The following is a 22,182-nucleotide window of genomic DNA, read 5'->3' on the forward strand; positions in this document are numbered from 1 at the left end:
AGCATAATAATTTTTCCCACAAACTGGTATCTGCAGATACGAAGACCAGTAAACATATTTTCAAAAATATTTTTTTAATTATCTTAAGTTTTTAACAGGCTTTTCAATTAGTACAGAGACCAGAACCATAGTATTTTAATGAATTATAAATTAAGTAACTGTTATGGATTTGAAATTACGTTGTGGGTGTGGTAAGGTTTAAAAAAAATTGTTTAAAAATATATTAAAGGGTAATAAAAGGACAAAGAACGAATTTATGGTGCCCAGGTTTTCCATTTTAGTCGTAGACTGTACATAGAGAAAAAAAGTTCCCTCCTAACAAGTATATTTACTATTTTTGATCTACTTTAAACGTCCTTTTCTCCCTGTGGATTAATTTACGATATGTTCATGAACACGATTTTTCGCGGAAATTTGTCACAAAGTACATTGAAAACCTCCAAATCCAAGGGCATTCCAAAAAAAAACCCCGCTGATTAAACAGAAATGGTGATTGCGCGGAATTATAACCCCGTGGAAAAAAGTCCGTTTAAAGTAATTAAAAGTACCTACCCTTTTTCGACGCTTCAGGAATTGGAGAATGATTCATTCGCTTAAATGAATTATCATTCAATTAAAAATAAACAATCCAACTGAGTTTTCTAAAACAAATCAATCGTAATTTGACTGATTTGAAATATAAATACGTATCCATGTATCTATGAAAGATTATTCTTACAAGTTTGTTGGCAATCAAAGATCCAAATACACGTGTAGTGATGGAAGTTAAAATTGGGAGAAAGTCGTTTGAGTTCTTTAACACTTGGTTTGATCAAGACTCGACAATTTGTAAGGTGTGACAAACAAGAAGTGCGTTTCAGCCCTCATTCTACTAGTACGTCTTTTTGTTGTTGACAGATATGAGTGAATCCCTGAAAACTAATAAGTCATAAATTTTAAGTAAAAGTATCGATCTTGTTGAAAGAAAAGGATTGTTAGGTATCATCATAAAGAAAATATCATAAAATCATTTTTAAAAATGCGTTTAAATAAATGTTCAGATATTGTAGGAAACATGTATGGATATACAATGTACCTGTACCGGTAAATGAAAAGATGTATTATTTTTCTCATGAAATTGCAGGAGTCTACATTTATTTATTTTAAGAAGTGATGACAACAGTTATATATCTTTTAATCTTGTCTGGTGATGTTGTCACTACTGTAAATCACTTTTTATTCACGAGAACTTTATTTTCCGTCTGCTCGCAAAAATTGCGTTTTCGCTTAATTTTTGTTAGCATTGATTATATACAGCAATACCCATATTTCGTGAAAATTTTGTCATGCTTATAAATAGCAAATACATACCTCGCGAAGATAATGTGTCGCGAAATGTGGTGATCTATAGTGCAACATATAATAATCATCAATTATATTTTTTCCTTTTTCTTATTTGACAATGGAATTTGTATAATGCATGCCCGTAGAAAGCAATTTCAGTTGGGGGGGGGGGGGGGCACAACCATACATTTTTAGCTGAGGGGGCTCTATCAACTACCAAAAATTTCTTGACAAGCAAAAATAAAAAAAAAGGGTCATCAGACGTTTTTATTGGGGGCATATAAGCGTATAGTTCTGTTTTCTATAGTACTCTATATATCGGCAAAATTACTGGGGGCATGGCCCCCCGTGCCCCCCCCCCCTCCCCCCGGTACCTACGGCCATGTAATGTAAGGAAAACACCTTAGATATTCCGAACTACACTGTCATCATCTAAGCGTTCACCTTTCATTTTGTGCCATAATTTTTACTCCGTTCGCTTTCTGCGTTCGGTTATCGTTCAATAGCCATTTAACAAGTAGCGTTCAGTGTTCGTTCACCGTTCATCAACCGTTCGCTCACCGTTCAAGTGGGAAAGTAGACTGATTCAACCATCAGAGAGTCCCTTAAAAAAAGTTTTATAGTCTCTGTAGTCACCTATGTATTATGACAATAATCTTTATATTTTTCCTAGACCTCATCTTGAAATTACATCCTCTGCGACGAGTTGTTCAAGCATATAATTTACACAATGAAATTTTCCCTATATAGTTATCTTTTAAAGACGAATTTATGACATAAATGTAAGTGAAAAACTAAGCCAATCTATACCACTTCCCTACTGTTCCTGGTGGAAAAATAAGATGTGTACATATAGCAGAGAACACATTCAATGATTTCAGGATCTGGGAGAAGCTTTTTTGATATTACGTAACTAGATTCCTTACTTTACTTACTTACTTAGGCCTGTCGTTCCGTGAGGAACATAGGCCATCGACGTCAGTCCTCCAACGAACTCGATTCTGGGCTGCTTTTACTGCATCTTGCCAGGTCATATCCTGTGTCTTTAGCTCTGACTCCGAGTCACGCCTCCAGGTGTTTCTTGGACGTCCTCTTTTTCTTTTGCCCTGTGGGTTCCAAGTCGGGGCCTGGCGTGTGATGCTGGATGGTCGCTTACTTAGCGTGTGTCCAATCTAGCCCCACTTCCTCTGTCTGATTTGTACGTCCATTGGTTCCTGTCCTGCTCTTTTCCATAGTTCTTCATTTATGCTTTAACTAGACTCCACTGCACAATAAAACTACCGAATATTGGACATTGGACAGACGAATATACGCAGTTGTAGAGTGAAAGTTCATATGGAGCAGATAAGAGTTTTTCCCATTACCGCTACATATTTCATCATTTCTACACAGTTTCTAGCGGGTATATGATTGGTTCCCATGATTCGATAAGCATTTGGTTGGATTCTTTCATTTTCGAAGTAATAATAAACACGAATTTTAAAGAACTTCAGTTTCACAAAGAGTGGAAAGAAATTCCTTAATATGTGCTCTCTAGTTACCGATCATATGAATAACTCGTAACTAAAATAAATCCGAATGAGAAAGATATTCTCATGGGTGTTAATCTTGCCCCGTTATAAGCAAACATGATCATATGAAGCAGAATTTATTTAAAAACATTTACATGAAAAGTATGTCTCTTGCTGAGGCCTTCTAATCGACATTTAGATAATCAATTAACAATATTCATTTTCATTCCTACGTTGATTCGATATATCCCATTGAACTCAAAATACAAGACACCACAGTGTTTAACACATCTGTTTCATATTTTGTATATGAAACTTTTCTATCGTCAATCTCCCTTCTAATGTGGCAATATAACATTATAAATTACATATGGAGTTTATGTCTCCCAGTTGATTCGATACACAAGAGCTTGTTTTACGTACGAACAATTTCTCAAACGAGGTGGGCTATTGAAAATGAAGGTTTTGATACAAGAATATCACCAATCTCGGTAAGAGTTAATATTTCGCAAATTCTATGGTCGATACATTGACCTTCGTTGCAAATACAATCTGTCATTAAGTTGAATGTTGAATGGGGCTCGCGGCGGGTGTGGTCGGTCGGCGGGGGATGCTTAGACCTCCTGTGCAATTGATCTCACAACTAGAATTTTCTGGGTCCTTGTTTTCCGCCCTGTTCACAGATTTGTATTATTTGTAAGGTTTGTTTTTTAGATCTGTCACTTTTCGTTAACTTCACTATTTTCATTTGTATAAGTATATACTCGTATCATACAATAAAAAATGTTCAAAACAAATCTTTTTTTTAATTACTTTATTCATGTTCGGAGAAAGATTTCAATATACTTGAATACGACATAACCTTTTCCAACAATAAATACTTTTTTGTGGGATGGAAGACTTGGATAACCTGCATATATTAATAAACCCTTAAATATATATATTTCACAATAGCAAAGTTGATTCTAATATATATATATATATATATATATATATATATCTATATCTATATCTATATATATATATATATATATATATATATTTCCAGAATGATCTAATTCCCTAGTTAACAGCAAAATCAGGATTTTACTCCCAACTTTCTCAACCTAACTGTATCCCAAATTATTATGAATTCACTTCTTAATATACAACTAATTTGAGTCATGCATGATAGTTTTTAAAATAAATTTCTGGGGAAAACAGACATTATAATTTTATAAGATGTATGGGCATTGCTTATATAATGTTATGTGCATAAATTAATCACAGTTGAGTGGAAGGTAACAAATTAATTTTGTGTAAACGTTCGATAAACAAATGACATGAAAACAAATTAAAATGAATTATTCTCCCTTTCACTGGTTTTAGCATGGAATTTCCATGTTGTTTGTAATTTTCACAAAATCAATTTTTAGGATATTGAAAATCCTACACTAACCACTGAGAAAAAAAATAATATTCATGCATTCTGCAGGTGTAATATTCCTCATCTTACAGCCTACATAAGTTAATAAATTATATATTGCTTCCTTCTAAGACAATAAAAACGTTGACATTTTTTCAACATATAAAAAAAATGATGAATTAAACTTTCTGAAATATTTGTATCACGAAGCAAAAACGGCTATTTTTGACATTCATAACTATCTAGACTTTATCACATTTATTTTTGATTTATAAAATTCAAATACAAGAAATAGTCTGATTAAATTATTTTTGATCAATTTCAAATATACTTTTAAAATAAGATAATTTAATTATTTCGTAAAATTAAATAATTTTATTATTTAATATATTCAATTACTTTGTTAAGGTTTGTATTTTAAGACAATTTTTAAGAAAGTTTAAAGGAACAGTGATAATGTCATATTTTGCAGAGAAGGTATTTCATATTTACTTAATTTGTTCCTGGTCAGTTGAATTATTTACAACCTGGTTGCAGGGTTCAAAGTTGTAACTGTAAATTAATTTTTATCTTAAGGGACTAAATCATGATTGATCCCTTGTGTTAGAAATGTTTTAAAAGTTTGTTGTTTTTTTTTTTAAATTGGTGTTATGTAGCCCCTTTCCACGGTATCAAACGTACCATTATTGTGTAACTTCAGTTGCCATATCGCACCTATATTTTTTGTAATTTTCTTGTCAAAAAAATTACTATGCGTTATATTCTAAAATTTGATTGGTCATTTTTATTGTCAAAGAAAAAAAAAATAGTTTCGGCCTGAGCAAAGTTGTATGTCCGTTGCGTCACTTCTGCTCCTGATAGCAATAGTCGTGTACTTATTTTAATTTCCAAATAAAAAGCAGTAAACGACATTTGTTTAAAACGCAGTACTTACCTTAAACATCTTTTGAACTTTCACCTGTTTGAAAATTATCTAAGTTCTGGTTGTCAACGTAGATACATAATTTTAAAGTTATTCTAAGGCTACAAATTAATATGCCTTTACTTTAAAACATTTCAAACAAACTTTATTTAATAATTTTCTGCGAGAAATAAAATCGAATAGAAAAAGAATAACAAGCTAGTTTTCAATGTGACTGAGTCAATGATACTTCCTAATTTATATTTTGATATTTTTTTTTCTAGAAAACCTCACAAATGCAAAAAAAAAAAAAAAAAAAAAAAAAAAAAAAAGATCAATGATTTCCATTGTGTTACAGTTATGGCAATTCCAAGTTTTTAAATGTGCAAAAATGGTCAACGACAAAACATCTACCCAAAGCAACCAATAGTTATACAAAAAAAAATATGCAAATTAATATATCATTTACCAAAAAAAAAATCACTTATAAACTAATATACTTATTACACTTTTATAATCTTTTCGCACTTATTACATTTTCAACAGTGAAATACTGTGATTTATTTATTGAATAAAAGTTATATTCTCTCACAGTGTTAAAGGATACCCAAGTGATATTCTGTCACAGTGTGAAAGGATATCAAAGTAAGCAAAAATAATTTTGGCCTATCAAAAGATATAGTAACTAAACGGTCTTCATAGAGATTAAAACTTTCAATTTCTTCCCAAATGTGATGCTAAATCCAAGTTACAATGGTTTCAGTCTCACAACTGCTAAGCTATGACTTCTCAACCGCTCAACTATGACGTCACAGTCTATAAACTGTGTTAAGAAAAGACAGAGGCAAAGGGAAAATCAAAGAAAATGTAATAAACAGAAAATTCAATGTTTTGTAATTGAAATGGAGTCTATTTCACTCCTGAAAATATCAAAAAATCCTGTCTCACTCGTGAAATAATTTTTATATCCAACTACAAAACATTGAATATCCTCTATATATCTATTCTGGATTCTGAAAATCCTTACAAACATTTCATGGTTAGATAAATGTTCTATCAAGACTCTTTAGTAATTCCCCATGAAAATATTAACAGTAGTGAAGGAAAAACTTTAGCACTACTGTGCATATTCGAGAAGAATTTTAATCAAATGTGGATAAAAAAAAAACACCAAAGAATTTTCAGCACAACATTTTCCAAAAATAAGCCAATTCAAAACACATTTACGACTCCTCAACTCCGCATGATAAATTGAAAGAGAAATTATTTGATATTCTTTTTTTTTAAATCCACTCTAAGATATAACACATAACTTGTGATAATTGGCGAAACTATCCAGGAAATATCTTGTTTAACATTCTAATTCTTCTCAAAAGTATTCCGAAGTTGATATTAAAAAAAGATCCTTGAATTGAAACTAACAGTTTTAATCAAATTATAAAATTTGAAATTTCAGTCTAAGCATTAAGAAAGAACTTCTAATGTAAACATGAAATCTAAATGGTAAATTAGCTTTTAAAAAAGGAACTAAAATAAAATAGTTTCAAAGCGGTTGTCTTTATACCTTGGATTTAATTAGAAAAATTAATCTCCACTCTGATCTAAATGAATAGGGGAATCCTAAAGTCCCTAATTCAAACCTGCAAGTGTGCGAATTAAAGAAGTACAACTAAGTATGTTCAGAATTTTTTTAAAATGTCATCAAAGGGAGCAAATGTAAGTTGTACTTCTCTACCAGCTACTTAATCCTTAGAAGATTTTTAGATAATGTCACCTACGGTCAGCATGAAGTTTAGGAGCATCCACAAAAGTTTCTAGTATTAAAAAATTTCAGTTTGGAGACCTTTGTTTTGGAGCCATTCATAATAGTCCGAAAGATAGAAACAATCCAAGGCAGAATCCTGACTGAAGGAAAGTATTGAAAGGTTAATATTTAAATGAACATGATTTGTTAAAATGACTTTGTTCATTGTTGTAATTAAGAAAGGAACAAGGATCTGGGTGTGTATACTGTCATAGCTGACATCTGACTTATTGGTTTCAGAAAAGAATCATGCAATTAAAGATATAATTGGGTTTGTGACAAAATATGGCCAAGTCATCTTCGCAGAATTTACAGTAGAGAAAAATTAATAACCATAACATATAAATAAATATAGAAGAGGATTTCAAATATATTGATGCAAATCAGAAAAAAAATATGAAGGAGGAAATGCACTAATGTTTACTTTTATGGAAATCTATACATGAAACTAATAACTGTAAACCAGCTTTTTTTTTGTCTTTGTCTCTGTGCTTTTTTTTTTTTAATTTTTTTTTTTTTTTGGGGGGGGGGGGGGCTTTGTTTATTTGTTTGTCCTTTTTCTTTCTAAATCTTTCATTGTTTTTTTTAATTTTTTTTTCTGGAGGGGATGCTTTTGTTTGTTTTTTCTTTGGTCACCGGTCACACAAATTGGCGTTTTACAAAAATCTTGCGAACTAATACAAAAGATAAAGGAAAATGCAATGAGAACATATTTTGTTATCCTGTGCACAGAGTACACAAAAATGAACAATATTATACCACGAAAATGGATTGTAAGTTTTGGACAACTTCTAAATACTCAACTGCAGAAAAACAAACAAATCTATCGAATTTTTGGATCTGTCCAGTGTCAGGGAACATTCATTTGGCTTTCATATCCAATTTGTATATTTAAAATTCACATACATTATGGTAAATGTCACAATAAGATGTTTTTGAAGTCATATATGGCGTATTTTTGATAAATTCAGACTAACTAAAATTAAAAAGATCTTTCTATTTGTTTTATTACTTTATATAAAGATAGGACTTTCCTATAAATTATACAATTTAAATCAATCATGTTTCACAGATATTAGAAATTTGAAACAGTAACCGATTTATTTACCGACTCCGCATATAAATATCAGACACAGTTTAAAGTAAGTTTAACTAAGGGAACAGAGTTTATTCAAGTTCAAAATCGGTGAAAACTTTAATTTGAACGTAAATAACAAATATGTTCATCTTCACTCAATCTCGTATTTTCATTTTTTAGCTCAGTTACGCCATATATAGCTTTAGTTCTTATCCTTCTTTTAATATGTATCAGATTGGAAATTAAGGAGTTTTAAATTAAATTTAAATTAATGTTTTAAATTAGAATTTAAAAAAAACACAATCAATCGGCATTTCCGTAGGCTATGTGAGAATACTTCATCAAAGTAACACTTTTTCTAGCATAGAGATGTACATGTAAATCATGAAAGAAATCGTTTTCTTTTTTTCATTAAAAATATTTTAAAATTACGATTGAAACTGTTTTTAATAATATTTTTACTGAATACTTTCATAATTCCAATAAAATGACTGTGACTGTGACTTTATATAAGGATTTAGATACGTAAATATCTCATTTTTGGATGGTGAAGATAATAGATAAATACCATGGAGAAAAATATTGACCTTGAAAGCAGAAGTTGTATAAGTATCCGTTTATTGACTTTTGAGAATTATAATACAATTAATTCGGAATAAAGCTGAAAAAAAGGTATTTTGTCGTTGTATTTTATTAAAAAAAAGAAATATTTCAGAAATAATCAAAACCTTGTTCTCCGTAGGTACTGTTTGTGGTAAATGGTGTAAACCATTTAATGTGTAGGGAACACGTTGTCGGGGTCCATTCAAAAGACACATGGCGAGAAGTAACATCTGGTCGGACAAAGATCAATTTCTGAGTGCGTGGATCTCTTTTTGTGATCAATGGCGCAAAGATGGATATTTCTTCAGGTCCGTTCAGGTAACTTTATGTAAAATATACCTTCATCTCTTGTTCGACACCAGTATGAATTGCTATTTTTTGATCTAATCATTTTTTTTCTAAATGGCAATTGAAAGTGATTTTTTTCCAATTTTTAACAAAAGTAAAAATTTTGCCGGAAACTTAGCAGTGCATTACAAACAAGATTCTTCAGCGATGTATAGTTGCAATAGGAGGGAATTTCAGTAATATTTGTAAGTAGAAAAGTTTTGACTTTTTTGGAGGGAAGGGTGACTAAATTCCATACCCCTTAACAAAACAGTTCAGAAAGTGCTTTATTGAGATCAATCCCCATAGCCTTGTGTACATTGTAAAGTTATTACAGTGACAAATGAACTTACTTAGATAAAAGCAGTGCTATCGAACATTTGATTAAAATAAAAATAAAATGAAAAATAATAAAACTGTATAAACTGTAATCAAGCTGAAATGAGGAAAATTTCTGTCTTTTCGGTCTGATGCGATCCCTCACTAAGTGCTTGAAGGTCGGAAAAGCCTTGATAGTACGTACGGTTTATAGATATTTATTCATTTTAAAGATAATATCACGGGTGAAAGAAAACAATAATTCAACATGACTTTCAACTTATTTCAGGTCAAGCTGATTCATGTGACCAATCAAGTTATTGCTGGAATCATCAACCGAGAAGAAAATGGCTAGGAGTATACGAACAAGACTTCTAGCTGTTATTTTCCTTGTGTCATCAGTCTGGTTATTCGTAACTTTATTTCTTTTTGATATTGAGAGTGAAATAAACAAAACAAGGACTAAAGATGAATATCCAAATATAGCTAAATTTGTAAGAATTGTTAAAAGAGCAGATGATTTCATGAAACTCCGTGATCGATATACAAAATCTTACTTTAATAAGACATCATGGATCAAATATCAGGAGAAAAAGAAACGAAGAGAAATGTTGAAAAAATGGAAAGTCGAACTTTCACTTCAAAAGTTGGACAAAAAATTTACTGACAATTCCTTTAAAAGCAGTGAAAGTAAACCATTCCAACTTAAAAACTCCAGGCTTGATACAACAGCCAACATTTCAAAAGCAAGCAGCACAACCCTTTCGCCGAAAGTGTTGCCTAACGATTCAAAACAAATTAAAGAGAGAGATGATACCCAAGAAAAAGTTTCACGTAAAGTTTCGGAAAGAGAGAGACTACGTCATTTAGAGAAGATTCTTCCACCTATTGCACCAGGTTAATATAAAACCTTTCTGTATAGAATTTATACTGATGAACTTCATTATCACGAGCATAGATCAATGAAATATATTTCAATAGTGACTTAAATTGGATATCTTTACCCTAATATTAAATTTACCTTTGATATCTGCAACATTTATATTGGATGTAACAACTGTTTGAGATACTGAGGTTTACCTGTAAATTTTAACATGTAGATTATTGTGATACCTGTAATATTTTCTATAAATATTGTTAAGGTGTTTGAGACTTTCAGGTGAATATGGTCATCCTGTAAAGCTGAAGAAAGAAGAACTCCGGCCAGACCAACAAAAGATTTATGACGAACTCTTCAAGAGAAATTCCTTTAACCAGTACGCTAGCGATATGATTTCATACCATAGGAGACTTCCAGACATAAGAAACCCAAGGTATTTGTGCTATGAAATAAACTGAGATGAATGTATACAAGTACATTCATTTTGAAATGCAGAACAACAGAACATAAAAAAGAGAAAAAGATGAAAATCAATTTCCCATGATAATGAGATCATTGCAAATAATTTAAACGTACCTTACAACAACTGTATAAATCTAAGTACCTTACCCATTGGTTTTCCAAGGACAATTCAAGATTTCTATTTCGTTTATTTTATGTTTAACTTGATGAAGAACACATGTACAATGCCAATCCCCGGGATCATGAAATGTCTTAAGCTTAAGTCAAAATCTGTAACTGTCCAAACTAAAGTTACGTACTTCAATATTGCCTCACCAAAGTGCTGTTACCTTCAAATCTAGAGCTTAAGTTGACAATATATAATATCTTATGTTAGATGATTGAAAAAATGACTGAATAAAGTCTGTTTCATGATCTGGGACCAGATCTTCATCGAAAAGCTACAACTGCTATATTTTTCTATGATACAGTTGTAAGCTAAAGACGTTTCCTAAGGATTTACCTGCTACCAGCATCATCATTTGTTTTCATAACGAGGCTTGGTCTGTATTATTACGCACAGTTCACAGCATTTTGAACCGTACACCATTACACCTTATTCATGAAATCATATTAGTGGACGATTTTTCTGATTTAGGTAAAATTATTTTTGTTTTAAAATACTTATGATGGATATTAGAATAATTCTTATTTTATCTTTAAGTTTCATTAACTTACAATAATTAACTTTTGTTGCCTCCTCCATAAAAAAAACAACAAAGTTTGACACATTATCATTCAAAATAAACATTCTTTTTTAATTTTTTCCAGATTTCCTTAAAGAGGAGCTAGATGATTATTTTTCAGAGAAAGGATCTGGGAAAGTTCGTGTATTAAGAACAAACAAGCGAGAAGGTTTGATCCGAGCACGACTTTTAGGTTATGAGGCAGCCACTGGTGAAATTCTAACATTTCTAGATTCTCATATCGAATGCTTTTCAGGTATGGAGGATTTTACCATCTTTTCAATCTAATTGTTGTACAATACATTACCGTATATATTCGCCTATAAGTCGGTTTTTTGGGAGTTAAACTTTGGTCCAAAACTCTTTATCCGACTTATACGTGAGTTATAACAAGATTGGTATTTTAGTAGGTCAATCCCTCTAATTTAAGCTTAATAAATACAACCGACTTATAGGCGAGTATATACGGTACATGTAGTATTTTCCAGTAAGTTCTTCTATCTATATCATCTATGAGTGCTCCTTCCGACACAATTATTTGTCAATAGTTTGTTCACTGGAACAGAAAATTTGTTAAATTGACATGTATGTAATTATCAAACCTACACAATTAATACTTTCATACTTTATTTTTCATTGGTAATTTCTAAATGTGTAATATTGGTTATTTACTGTCATAGGCTGGCTTGAGCCACTGCTGGAGAGAATTGCAGAGAATCACACGCGGGTTGTGGCGCCTATTATAGACATAATAAGTGATCAAACTTTCGCCTGTGGAGGGTCAGAAATAGCAGCAGTGGGGACATTTGACATTTCAATAATGGGGTATAAGTGGCTCACTATACCGAGGGAAGAAAAGGAAAAACACGGCCAGATAATGCCTTGGAGGTGAGGAAATGTGTGATTAAGCACTATTCTGTGTATATCAATATAAAAAAAACTCACGATTAAATAAATGATGGAGAAAATATTAAAACAGTATTTTCATTTGTTTTTCAAATGTAGTTACGTCTGAATCAATTCATTTATATTCCATTCTATGTAGAACATTACATATATACATGTGTATGATTACATATTCATGATGTTAATAGTATTGTTTGTAGTCTAAATCAAATACATGAGATTACATATTTTCAGGTTATATATCATGATTTGTAAAACACCATATAAAGGTTTATTTTCGACGTATCACACTTGCAAACGTTTTTGCTCCTTTTTAAATTCGCCAAGGCACAGTTGCCAGTTGGGCAAGGGATAATCCTGTCTTCTTTGAGGTCATCCCGTTTTAAATTAGCCTACAACCAAGTAAAATGTGGCAAAAATGTTAGTCCTCTAATATTCCTGCAATTTCTAATATTTTTCCTTCTGTGCCTTATTTTGATTTTGTTCTAAGGACTCCCACAATTGCTGGTGGGCTGTTCTCCATTAACCGAGACTATTTCACAAAGATGGGGACCTATGATCATGGAATGGATATCTGGGGAGGTGAAAACCTAGAAATATCATTCAGGGTAGGTTATGTTATTATACTATTAATTACCCCTTATGAGGTCAACATGGTGAAATATGGACCCGAGACCTGCCCACGAGGTGACCTGACCTGACCGAGGCCGCGTAGCGGCCGAGGTCAGGACAGGTCAGCGAGTGGGCCAGGTCGAGGGTCCTTATTTAACCATGCTGAACTCATAAGGGGTAATCAGTAATGGATATATGCCGAATACTGTTCTATATGTAAAATTATCAGACTGTTTGAGGCCCGTTAGGGCCGAAAACAGTCTGATAATTTTACATATAGAATTGTATGAGGCATATATCTTACTTAAAACATTGCTATTTAAATGTCCTAAAGTCACCTGGAGGAGTCCGATAATTACACAATAGGAGTTCAGGCATCAATAGTTTTCTACCCGAAACCATCTAATAAGTAGACAAAAGAAAAGAGAAAGTTTTTTTTTCTGTAGACAGTGAAACCAGTGAGTAAACTCTTGTTTCATTCATTCATTCATTCACTCAATGACAGTCGTTTGGTGTAGTAGGAACTATCGACAGTGTTTAGGTGATGAAGGAAATTTTTTCATGATTCGTAATAATTTTTTTCATTAAGTGCGTTTGACATTGATACAGATACAGTGTTGGATGACATCATCAAAATGCATATAAAGTAAAAATGCTGATTTTTATCTGAAAATTTTGATTGGATGATATAATGAAAATATTGGGTTTTAAAAGTGCGGTCATTGGCGAACAAACCTCGTTAAATGAAGAGATTTGCAGACTAGTTCTTTATCAGAAATGGATTTAAATTGGCTTATTCACAGCGCTTTTCGAAAACGCTTTGCCAAAAAACGAATGGAAAGTGTTACTTTTGAAGAAGGTTAAAACTGCAGTTTCTTCCTCTTGGATTTGCTATTTTAATAACTTAATTTCCTCGCATTCGCTTTCCCTGAATTTTTTCTCCCTAACTTTTTTTTGGTTTCTGGACATATTAAACCTTGATTTCACTCTAGTTGTTGGTTTTTTAACTACTGTCTGATTTTGTTATCACTGCCGTCCGATAATATATTATTGGACTGTTAATTATTATTATCGGACGGCTACAGGTAAATTTTTAGACGGCAAGAACAAAGGCATGACGTCAGAGCAATGTTTTAAATTGTTTCATTATACCGATATAAGTTAAGACAATTCTTGTAGGCTTAATTACAAGCTTAATTCTTGTAGGCTTAATTACTAAAATAATCAATTGTGTATTAGACCTTACAAACTGTTATTATCAGTGTTTCATCGGGATCCAGATTCGCTAGTGAAGTTGTTTACTTTTCGCCTGCAAGTCTTGTAAGTTTTTGCGCCGCCGATTTATTAAAATACTCTGTGATTGTCAGTAACATGCATTTTTATAAATTCACAAATACTATTTCCGAGTACAATGACTACATGGTGCAGACTTTTAATGTAAAAAAAAAAAAGAGCCAAGTCTGCATTCGTTGAATTATTGTAACTTTCGTATCACAAAAAGACTATACATATTTTAAAAACGGTATTTTTTGTAATGAACAGTCATTACTGTATGCATTAATTTTTAAATTTGAATGGAATTTAGATTAACAGGTCATTTTTAGCGGTCATTAATTATAATGACCGGGTCATTATACCCCACGTGCAATGATTCGTAGGTCATTATTGCTGTAAACGGTACTTTTTGGAGTCATTATTGAGTTAAAAGCCTTCTAACAAGCCAATCAAATTTGAGTATTTGTGTGGTTTTACATTTATATCTCCATGTACTCATTATAAAAACTATGTTGCAGTGATCCAAGCGCCTCATTATTCTGGGCGATTTGTTTGGGAACATGGTCGTCCAGCCTCGAGGCTCGACGTTATACGTGTATAATGGTTGATCGTGGGTGATTAAAAGTGAAGTTTTAGTTGAAAAAGTCAGTTTGCGTCTGATAAATGTACGAATTTAAATCATAGGAAAAAGAGCATTATTATTATTATCCCGTTTGCGAATAAAATCTCGGAGTACTTTATTCCTCTTGTTGAAAATTTATTTTTAAAGAAATTCCAACAGCAGTAGATTTTGACTTTGGAAATAAAAATTGACTTTGGATAAGATATTAAGCAAAAAATTCATAACGATATAAAAAAAATATTATATCTTTGATCAATAAAACACATTATCAAAACAAATCATACCTTAATTCCATCTAGATTTGGATGTGTGGTGGAAGTCTTGAGATCCACCCCTGTTCTCACGTCGCTCACATATTTAGATCCGTCAGTCCATACAAGTGGGGCAGAAGTTTTGCGGAGATTCTGCGGAAAAACGCAGTTCGTACAGCAGAAGTATGGATGGATGAATATAAACATGTATATTACGAAAGAATTAATTATGATCTGGTAAGAATGAATATGATTGCAAAGTTGGAAAAATTCTTTTATTTAGTTATTTTTTATTTAAATTGGTATTTTACATTGGTTTTTAACGCAAATGAGAAAGTTGACGAGTATAAACAGTTTTGGGCATTCTTCAATTTTGTCAACGTTTCCACGTCGTCGTCTAAGTTACGTAAAATTGTACACGTTTAGTTTTACTGACTTTTGTCTTCATTTATATGCAATTCTTCATTTTTTATCATTGAATTCGTGAAAGTTATCGATAACGGCGATAAATATTTCTAATCTGTGCTTCTCCTTTCATAGGAAAAAGATACTTTTCTTAAAAGTATACTACATGTATAATTTATGTTTTTATATTCATTTCTTTTCTCATGATGTACATGTATGTTTCAAGGAAAACTCTATTCTTAATTCATATAATATACAATACCTGTTGATACCCGTAGTTCTTCATCTGATGTTCTTAGTAATGTGTTAATATTATCTCTTTTTCCTTTGATGTATCCGTGTAAGGTTCTAGAAAACGTAATTTTAACGAAAGTAAAAAAAAAAAATTTCTGCTGAAGTACATAATTATTTCAAATTTATGTGACATCTTTACACAAAAAACAATGAAAATAAACTATTACCCACAATAGCGTCACATCCATGTGCAAAATGACACAAGTGTACATCACAGCTGCATTTCCCCGTGCATTTCTCACCATATGTCGGATAAGGACAAACTTGAAAACATTCGAATCCGTGATATCCCGGAGAGCATGCTGAAATTTTTTTTAAAAAAAATAAGTAAAATTCCCAATGTTTTCTCCAACAGTTACGACATGGTGATTCTATAAAAATATTAAACTTTAATTCAGAACATCATGCAGATCTTATGCGCAAGAAAAGGGACAGAAATGGTAATGATTGTCTAAAAAAAACTTCTAAGATTTTTTTTATTTGAGTCGTCAAATGTATAAACTATATCTCATCAAAGATACCTACATGTATATAGGATGAATGTATACTAGCAACTTATGATTTGTGACTCAGATAAAGGACAACATTATTACATTTAATTGCAAGTTATCATTAACAATATCTAAGTGCAGTGTTAAAATTTAAGAACCTTTCATCTATCAAGGATTGTTTATTAGCTCACCTGAGTCACTCAGGTAACCTTTTGATATTTGTTTCTGTCCGTCGTCTTCCGTCGTGCTTCAATCGTAAACTTTCGAACATTTTCAGCTTCTTCTCTTGAACCGCTGAATCAATTTCGACTAATTTTGGCATATAGCATCAATGGGTGAAGAGGTGTAATTATTGTGAATTTCATGGTATCTGCCCCACTGGGGTGTGAGGGGTGGGGCTTCTAACTGGTGCTATCTATGAAATATTCTTTTATACTCCTGTACATCAAGCAGTCAAACTATTGGCATGATTGTCATAAGTATTGGCCCCTCTACCGAAATTGTGAAATTCATGACCCCAGAATCAGGGCTCTGTATAGTTAAATGTAGGGTGGGGATCTAATGATCATTTAGTGAAAATGCAAAAGTACTTTAACAATCTTCTTCTTTTCCTCTGTATGCAGTGTATTTAACAGATAAACTAGGTTATGTTTGTGACATATCTTCCAAAATTGTAAAAAAAAAAAAAAAAAAAAAAAAAAATTGTGGACCCAGTGTCAGGGGTTCTGATGGTGGGGGAGAGGCTGTATTTGATTATATAGTGAAAATGCATTAATCTGGTGTTGGGGAGGAGGGGTGCTATTGATTACATACTGAAGATGCGTTATTTCTTTGAAATTCTTCTCTGATTATGCGTATTAAGCAAACACACTAAGTGCTTAGTTATGATGAACAAGAGTGCTTCTTCAAAATTATGAATTTCATGGCCCCTGAGTCAGGGGTCTTGTGTAATGCGGGGCTATGATGATTATGTAGTAAAAATGCATTATTTCTTTGAAAAAATTCTTCTCTGCTCCTGGGTATTTAGCAGACAAACTGATTGCAAAGTTATGAGGAGCAAGGATGCTTCTTCCAAAACTATAAAATTCATAGCCCCTGGGTCAGGAGTTTTGATGTAAGGGTGGGGTTTTATTGAATATATCGTGAAAATGCATTATTTCTTTCCAAATCTTCTCTGCCCCTGGATGATTAGCAAACATACTAAGTGCATGGTTACGATAAGCAAGGGTGCCTCTTCCAAATTGTGATTTTTTTCGGCCACTGGATCTGGGGCCTTTGATGTTAGGACGGGGCTCTATCGATTATAATCGTGAAAATACATTAATTCTTTGAAAATCTTCTTCTCTGTTCCTGGATATTTATCAAAGAAACTAAGTGCATACTTATGATGAACAAGTGGGTCTCTTCCGAAATTGAATTGAATTGAATTTGATGGCCACATGCACTGGGAAAGTGGTCTGTTGTTAAGGGAGGACTGTGTTGAACTTATAGTGAAAATGAATATTCTTTGAAAATCTTCTTCTCTGCTCCTGGGCATTTAGGGGCAACAGACTATAAAGTTGTAATATACAAAGGTATATTTACCAGAATATTTAAATTCTCGACCTCTTGTTTAAGTGCTCTGATGCTTTATAGGCCTTTATTACGTAATGTGTAGTTTACTGAGAGTCTAATGAGAGATATTATTCTTCTTTGCTATTCACCTATGATAATTATTCATTCACTGTGCTCTTTGCGCAACATTGTTTCGTCTATCAGTTTATTTTGGGTTTTTTTTAATTCTTCTATTGATCCTTTACAATGTTGTATTATACTCAGGTGACTATCTTGTATAAAAGATATAATTATAAATTTGCTTCTATGCATGGAGACCACTCTGACCGAGGTCTGTCTGTGTGTATTAAACTTGTATTTCCTCAGAACTTTCTAATTTTTGGTTTATGGCGTGGGGGAGAAAGATATTTTATAGAAACTTACTGCTGCAATCCCTGTACTCTTTGTTCCACTTATATCCAGAACAACACCTGAAAACACCTTCTCTGAGAAAAAAAAAACTAAATGTCCTTTACTAGTATATTATCACTGAAATGAAAGTACCTTTTTTTTTTAAAATTTATAAGCTAACCATTACCTTTCGCAATTTGTCTCTGCAGGGATTCTCTCATAATATGATACAAGTACCACAAATATCAAATTTAAATGAGGTGTTATCGTCATTCTGGACTTCTAGGCCTCTGATGTCTGAATTATTTCCTTGAAATAAAACTACATTTCTGTATAAGCCAATTGTTGGAAGCCAGATTGTTAAACTTTAGCTGTGATGAATTGATAAGTTCAGTGTTCTCACAGTATTTCCCAGATTTAAAATTACAAACTTCATTTTCTAATTTAAAGGTTCATGAAAAGCGTTTTCTATTTCTGTCAATGCTTATAAAAGATAACTATAAAAGAAAATTAATTACCGGTTATTAATTCCTCTCGTGTCCTTGGTAGCAAGTGTTCTATACCAACACTGTCATGTAGAAATTTGTATCCGCATTAACAAACCCGACATTTTCAGCATTTTTAAGCAATTAGCCTTTTTAATTTGTGTACAATTTCAAGGACAGCGTAAGACTTTTCCTTTTACTATAAATATTTTTAAGCTTAAACCTGTGAAAGAATTTATATTGAATGCTAAGCAACAAAATAAACTTAAACAAAGTGTTTAAAAGATAATTATAGTAGAGGTCCATTATTAATTAAGGTCAAGGGTAAAACAAGTTAGAGAAAATATTAAAGTAAAGGCTAAAACAATTAGTTAAGAGTAAAAATTAATGTAAAGTCTAAAACATTCAATTAAAACAAGCCCTATAAATTGCCAACAGTGAATGGACTTGTAAGTGGTATCTAAATTTAGTTCTCCATCAATGGGTCTCTGCCCTTGTGCAAGACCAACACAAAGGACAAAGACATATAATTGGGTTATTTTTTATATGGGTGATCGAAACCATCTGGCACTATCCAAGATTATACTTTCGAATTTAAAAAAAAAAAACCCGTAGAACGGCTTTTAGAATATAACTAAACACTTTGACTTTCCAGGGTGATTACGGTGACGTATCACACAGACAAGAACTGAGGCGACGTCTGGGATGTAAAAGTTTTGGGTGGTACCTTCAGAACATGTTACCAGGAATGAAACTGCCAGAGAAGGCTCTATATAGTGGAGAGGTGAGGCGTAGATAAAACAACGCAAATAAAATAATGTACTTATATAATTCGGCATATGATCTAAAAACATACTTTTAAAATATAAAACAACAGCCATTGGGATCACATCAGCTTTGAGAATCCTTAAAAAAATTATTCTACGTTACACAGAGAAAAATGGCCGTGTGATGATAGGATTTTATGGACAGCTTTGAGAATCCTTTAAAAAAATGTCCTCTCCAGATCAATCAGTTCGGGGTAAAACACTGAACACGGGGATACCTTTTTGGATACTCAGTATTCTAAATTAAAAAGTCCAAATTGGGCATATTCCTAAATTTGGATTTTATTTACAAAAAAAGTATCATGTGCAATAAACATCCTAATTGTTCCATTATCTTGTACATGTGTACTAGTTCTTGAGAATAAAAATTATTTTTTTGAAGGTGCGTAATTTGGAGAGTGGTTTCTGTCTAGACACTATGGGGACCACGGCCAACAACAAAATTCACACAATACCCTGCCATGGCCTGGGTGGAAATCAGGTGAGGATCACAACCAACGTATCATTAAAATGTAATTTTGTGTTGGGGGGAGGAGTGGGAGGCTCCAACTGCTTTCACAACCAAATTTTATTCAAACAATGCCACATTACCCCGATTTCACAATACTGTAACAAAAAAGGGGGAGGGGGCATCCAGCCTTTCTATGAATATTTTCAACAACAAAAGGTTATGTTTGGAAAAAAGGGGGAGGGCCCCTTGCCACTCCCTCCCCCCGATACTACGTGCCTGTAATACATGAATACGAGAATGCTAAATTTTCCATGCATTGACACTGGGAAATATACGCATCGTCCTTAAACGAACACATACAAATATGTCAAAACTATAATTTTTGAAAAATAATTACTTTCGATATAATTTTTGGTGTAAGAATTTAAGAGGCTTAATTTTCAAGAATCGAAAGAAATATCGATCGCCTTCTTTTGCCTAGTTTTTCAGGTACACCATTAGTGGCTTCATAGAGAGAGATGAGGCATGTTTAACGGACAAAGATGGCAGTATTTATTATATACTCTGTAAACAGAACGTCACAAAGTGGGAATACACAAAGGTAAGAGTTCAATTCATTCTTCACGTTTTAGTTCACCTGAGCTGAAAGCTCAAGTGAGCTTTTCTGATCACATTTTGTCCGTCTGTCTAGCTGTCCGTCCGTCTGTTAACTTTTCACATTTGTGACTTTTCCTCCTGAACCACTGGGCCAATTTCAACCAAACTTGCCACAAAGCATTCTTGGTTGAAGGAGATTCCTGGGGTGTTTTTTCAAAAAAAGGGCTACGCCCTCTTTCGAGGGGAAATAATTAAAAATTAGTGAAAATTTGGAGGTATCGTATAAAAATATTCTTTTCAAGAACCACTGGGCAAAAAAAGTTGAAACTTTTGTGAAACCTTCTTTACATAGTGTAGATTCAAGTTTATTCAAATCATGATCCCTGGGGTTGATTTGGGCCACCATGGGTGATCAAAGTTTTACATAGATATATGTAAGAAAAAAGCCCTGATTAGTAATATTGATATGAAAGCATCCTCAGGTGGTGTAGGTTCAAGTTGTTCAAATCATGACCCCTGGAAGCATCCTCAGATAGTGCAGATTTAAGTTTGTTCAAATCATGGCCCCAGGGAGCAGGGTTCGGCCACAATACACTATCAGAGTTTAACATACAGATATAGGGAAAAAAAGCTTTAAAAATCTTTTTTTCAACAGCAAAACCATGTATAGTCATATTGATATGAAAGTATCTTTAGGTAGTGTAGATTCAAGTTTGTTCAAATCATTAGGGGTAGGGTGGGGCTACATCTATAAATATCATGACACCTGGGACAGGTTGGGGTCACAATAGGGATCAAAGTTTTACATAGGAATCTATAATAGAAAAAAATCTGCTGATGAAGAACAGCAGGGCCATATAGACACAGGTGAACGATGTGGCCCATATGCCTCTTGTTTACTGAAAGGGGTTTTGTATAAATGTTATTTTTGGCATACTGGGCGATCATGGTCATTTTCTCTTTTTTCCTATTTAAACCTCCAGGAAAGGAAGACCCATCTATCTATTAAATTACAATAAATATTATAGCTGTCCAGAACACACTAAATAATAGTTTATGGCTATAAAACTCTTACTTCCTATTTTTAGGTGGATTCGGGGGTACATGTAATTTATTTACTGCCCATTCTCCTGTATGTATTTTGTCTTACATTTGTCTTTCAGGATCACGAGATTCGGGTACAACATACAAACAGCTGTTTGAGTTTGAACAATAAGCTACTTAATGTGCTTCCATGCAACAACGCTCTGAATCAGAAGTGGACTTGGACTAGAAAAATCGAAGATCCAGTGATTAAATGAATGTGTAATTTAATTAGAACTAAATTTTTTTCAGTAGAGTACCTAATTAAGCTTAATATACTAACGCATATGCATGTATGTTTGATTTGTGAATTCTCTCCCCTGTGAGGTCTTATTTAATTGAAATTGTGTTCGATTTGATTGTGTGCAAATGGGAATGTTACCTGAATATATGTTCACAATTTAGGGAATTGACTTGAACAAATAGATCATTTAATTGAAATAAGGTCATTACTTATACTAGTACCATGTGTTCATCAGTGTACAGTTTAAAAATAAATGTCTGAAGACTAGCCATCTCTTAATTGCTACTACAACGCCAATGGGATTAAAGAATTTGAATTGCAGTTTCTAATTAGATTGGGAATTGCTGATTTACAACCA

At 32.7% G+C, this 22,182-nt stretch overlaps 1 protein-coding gene across 1 annotated transcript; it reads left to right on the forward strand.

Moving 5' to 3' along the window:
- Positions 1-9,587: 9,587 nt before the first annotated feature.
- LOC133194178 (polypeptide N-acetylgalactosaminyltransferase 5-like) lies at positions 9,588-22,041 on the forward strand. The gene is made up of 11 exons (XM_061330183.1): positions 9,588-10,167; positions 10,430-10,583; positions 11,083-11,249; positions 11,423-11,593; positions 12,018-12,225; positions 12,734-12,851; positions 15,052-15,240; positions 19,278-19,406; positions 19,832-19,930; positions 20,382-20,501; positions 21,661-22,041. The coding sequence occupies exons 1-11, from the start codon at positions 9,618-9,620 to the stop codon at positions 21,796-21,798; spliced, it is 2,043 nt and encodes a 680-aa protein (XP_061186167.1). The 5' UTR covers positions 9,588-9,617; the 3' UTR covers positions 21,799-22,041.
- The last annotated feature ends 141 nt before the right edge of the window (positions 22,042-22,182 follow it).

The sequence above is a fragment of the Saccostrea echinata genome, unplaced genomic scaffold (genome assembly GCF_033153115.1).
Source record: "Saccostrea echinata isolate AGI-Se365-2 ecotype Australia unplaced genomic scaffold, CSIRO_AGI_Sech_v1 ptg000028l, whole genome shotgun sequence".
Lineage (NCBI taxonomy): Eukaryota > Metazoa > Mollusca > Bivalvia > Ostreida > Ostreidae > Saccostrea > Saccostrea echinata.

Excerpts from the sequence above, each read along its gene's own strand:
- LOC133194178 (XM_061330183.1), top strand. The coding sequence starts at position 9,618 with ATGGCTAGGAGTATACGAACAAGACTTCTAGCTGTTATTTTCCTTGTG. Across the intron at positions 12,226-12,733 it reads GGCCAGATAATGCCTTGGAG|GACTCCCACAATTGCTGGTG; the intron begins GTGAGGAAATGT and ends TTTTGTTCTAAG. Across the intron at positions 19,407-19,831 it reads AGGCTCTATATAGTGGAGAG|GTGCGTAATTTGGAGAGTGG; the intron begins GTGAGGCGTAGA and ends ATTTTTTTGAAG.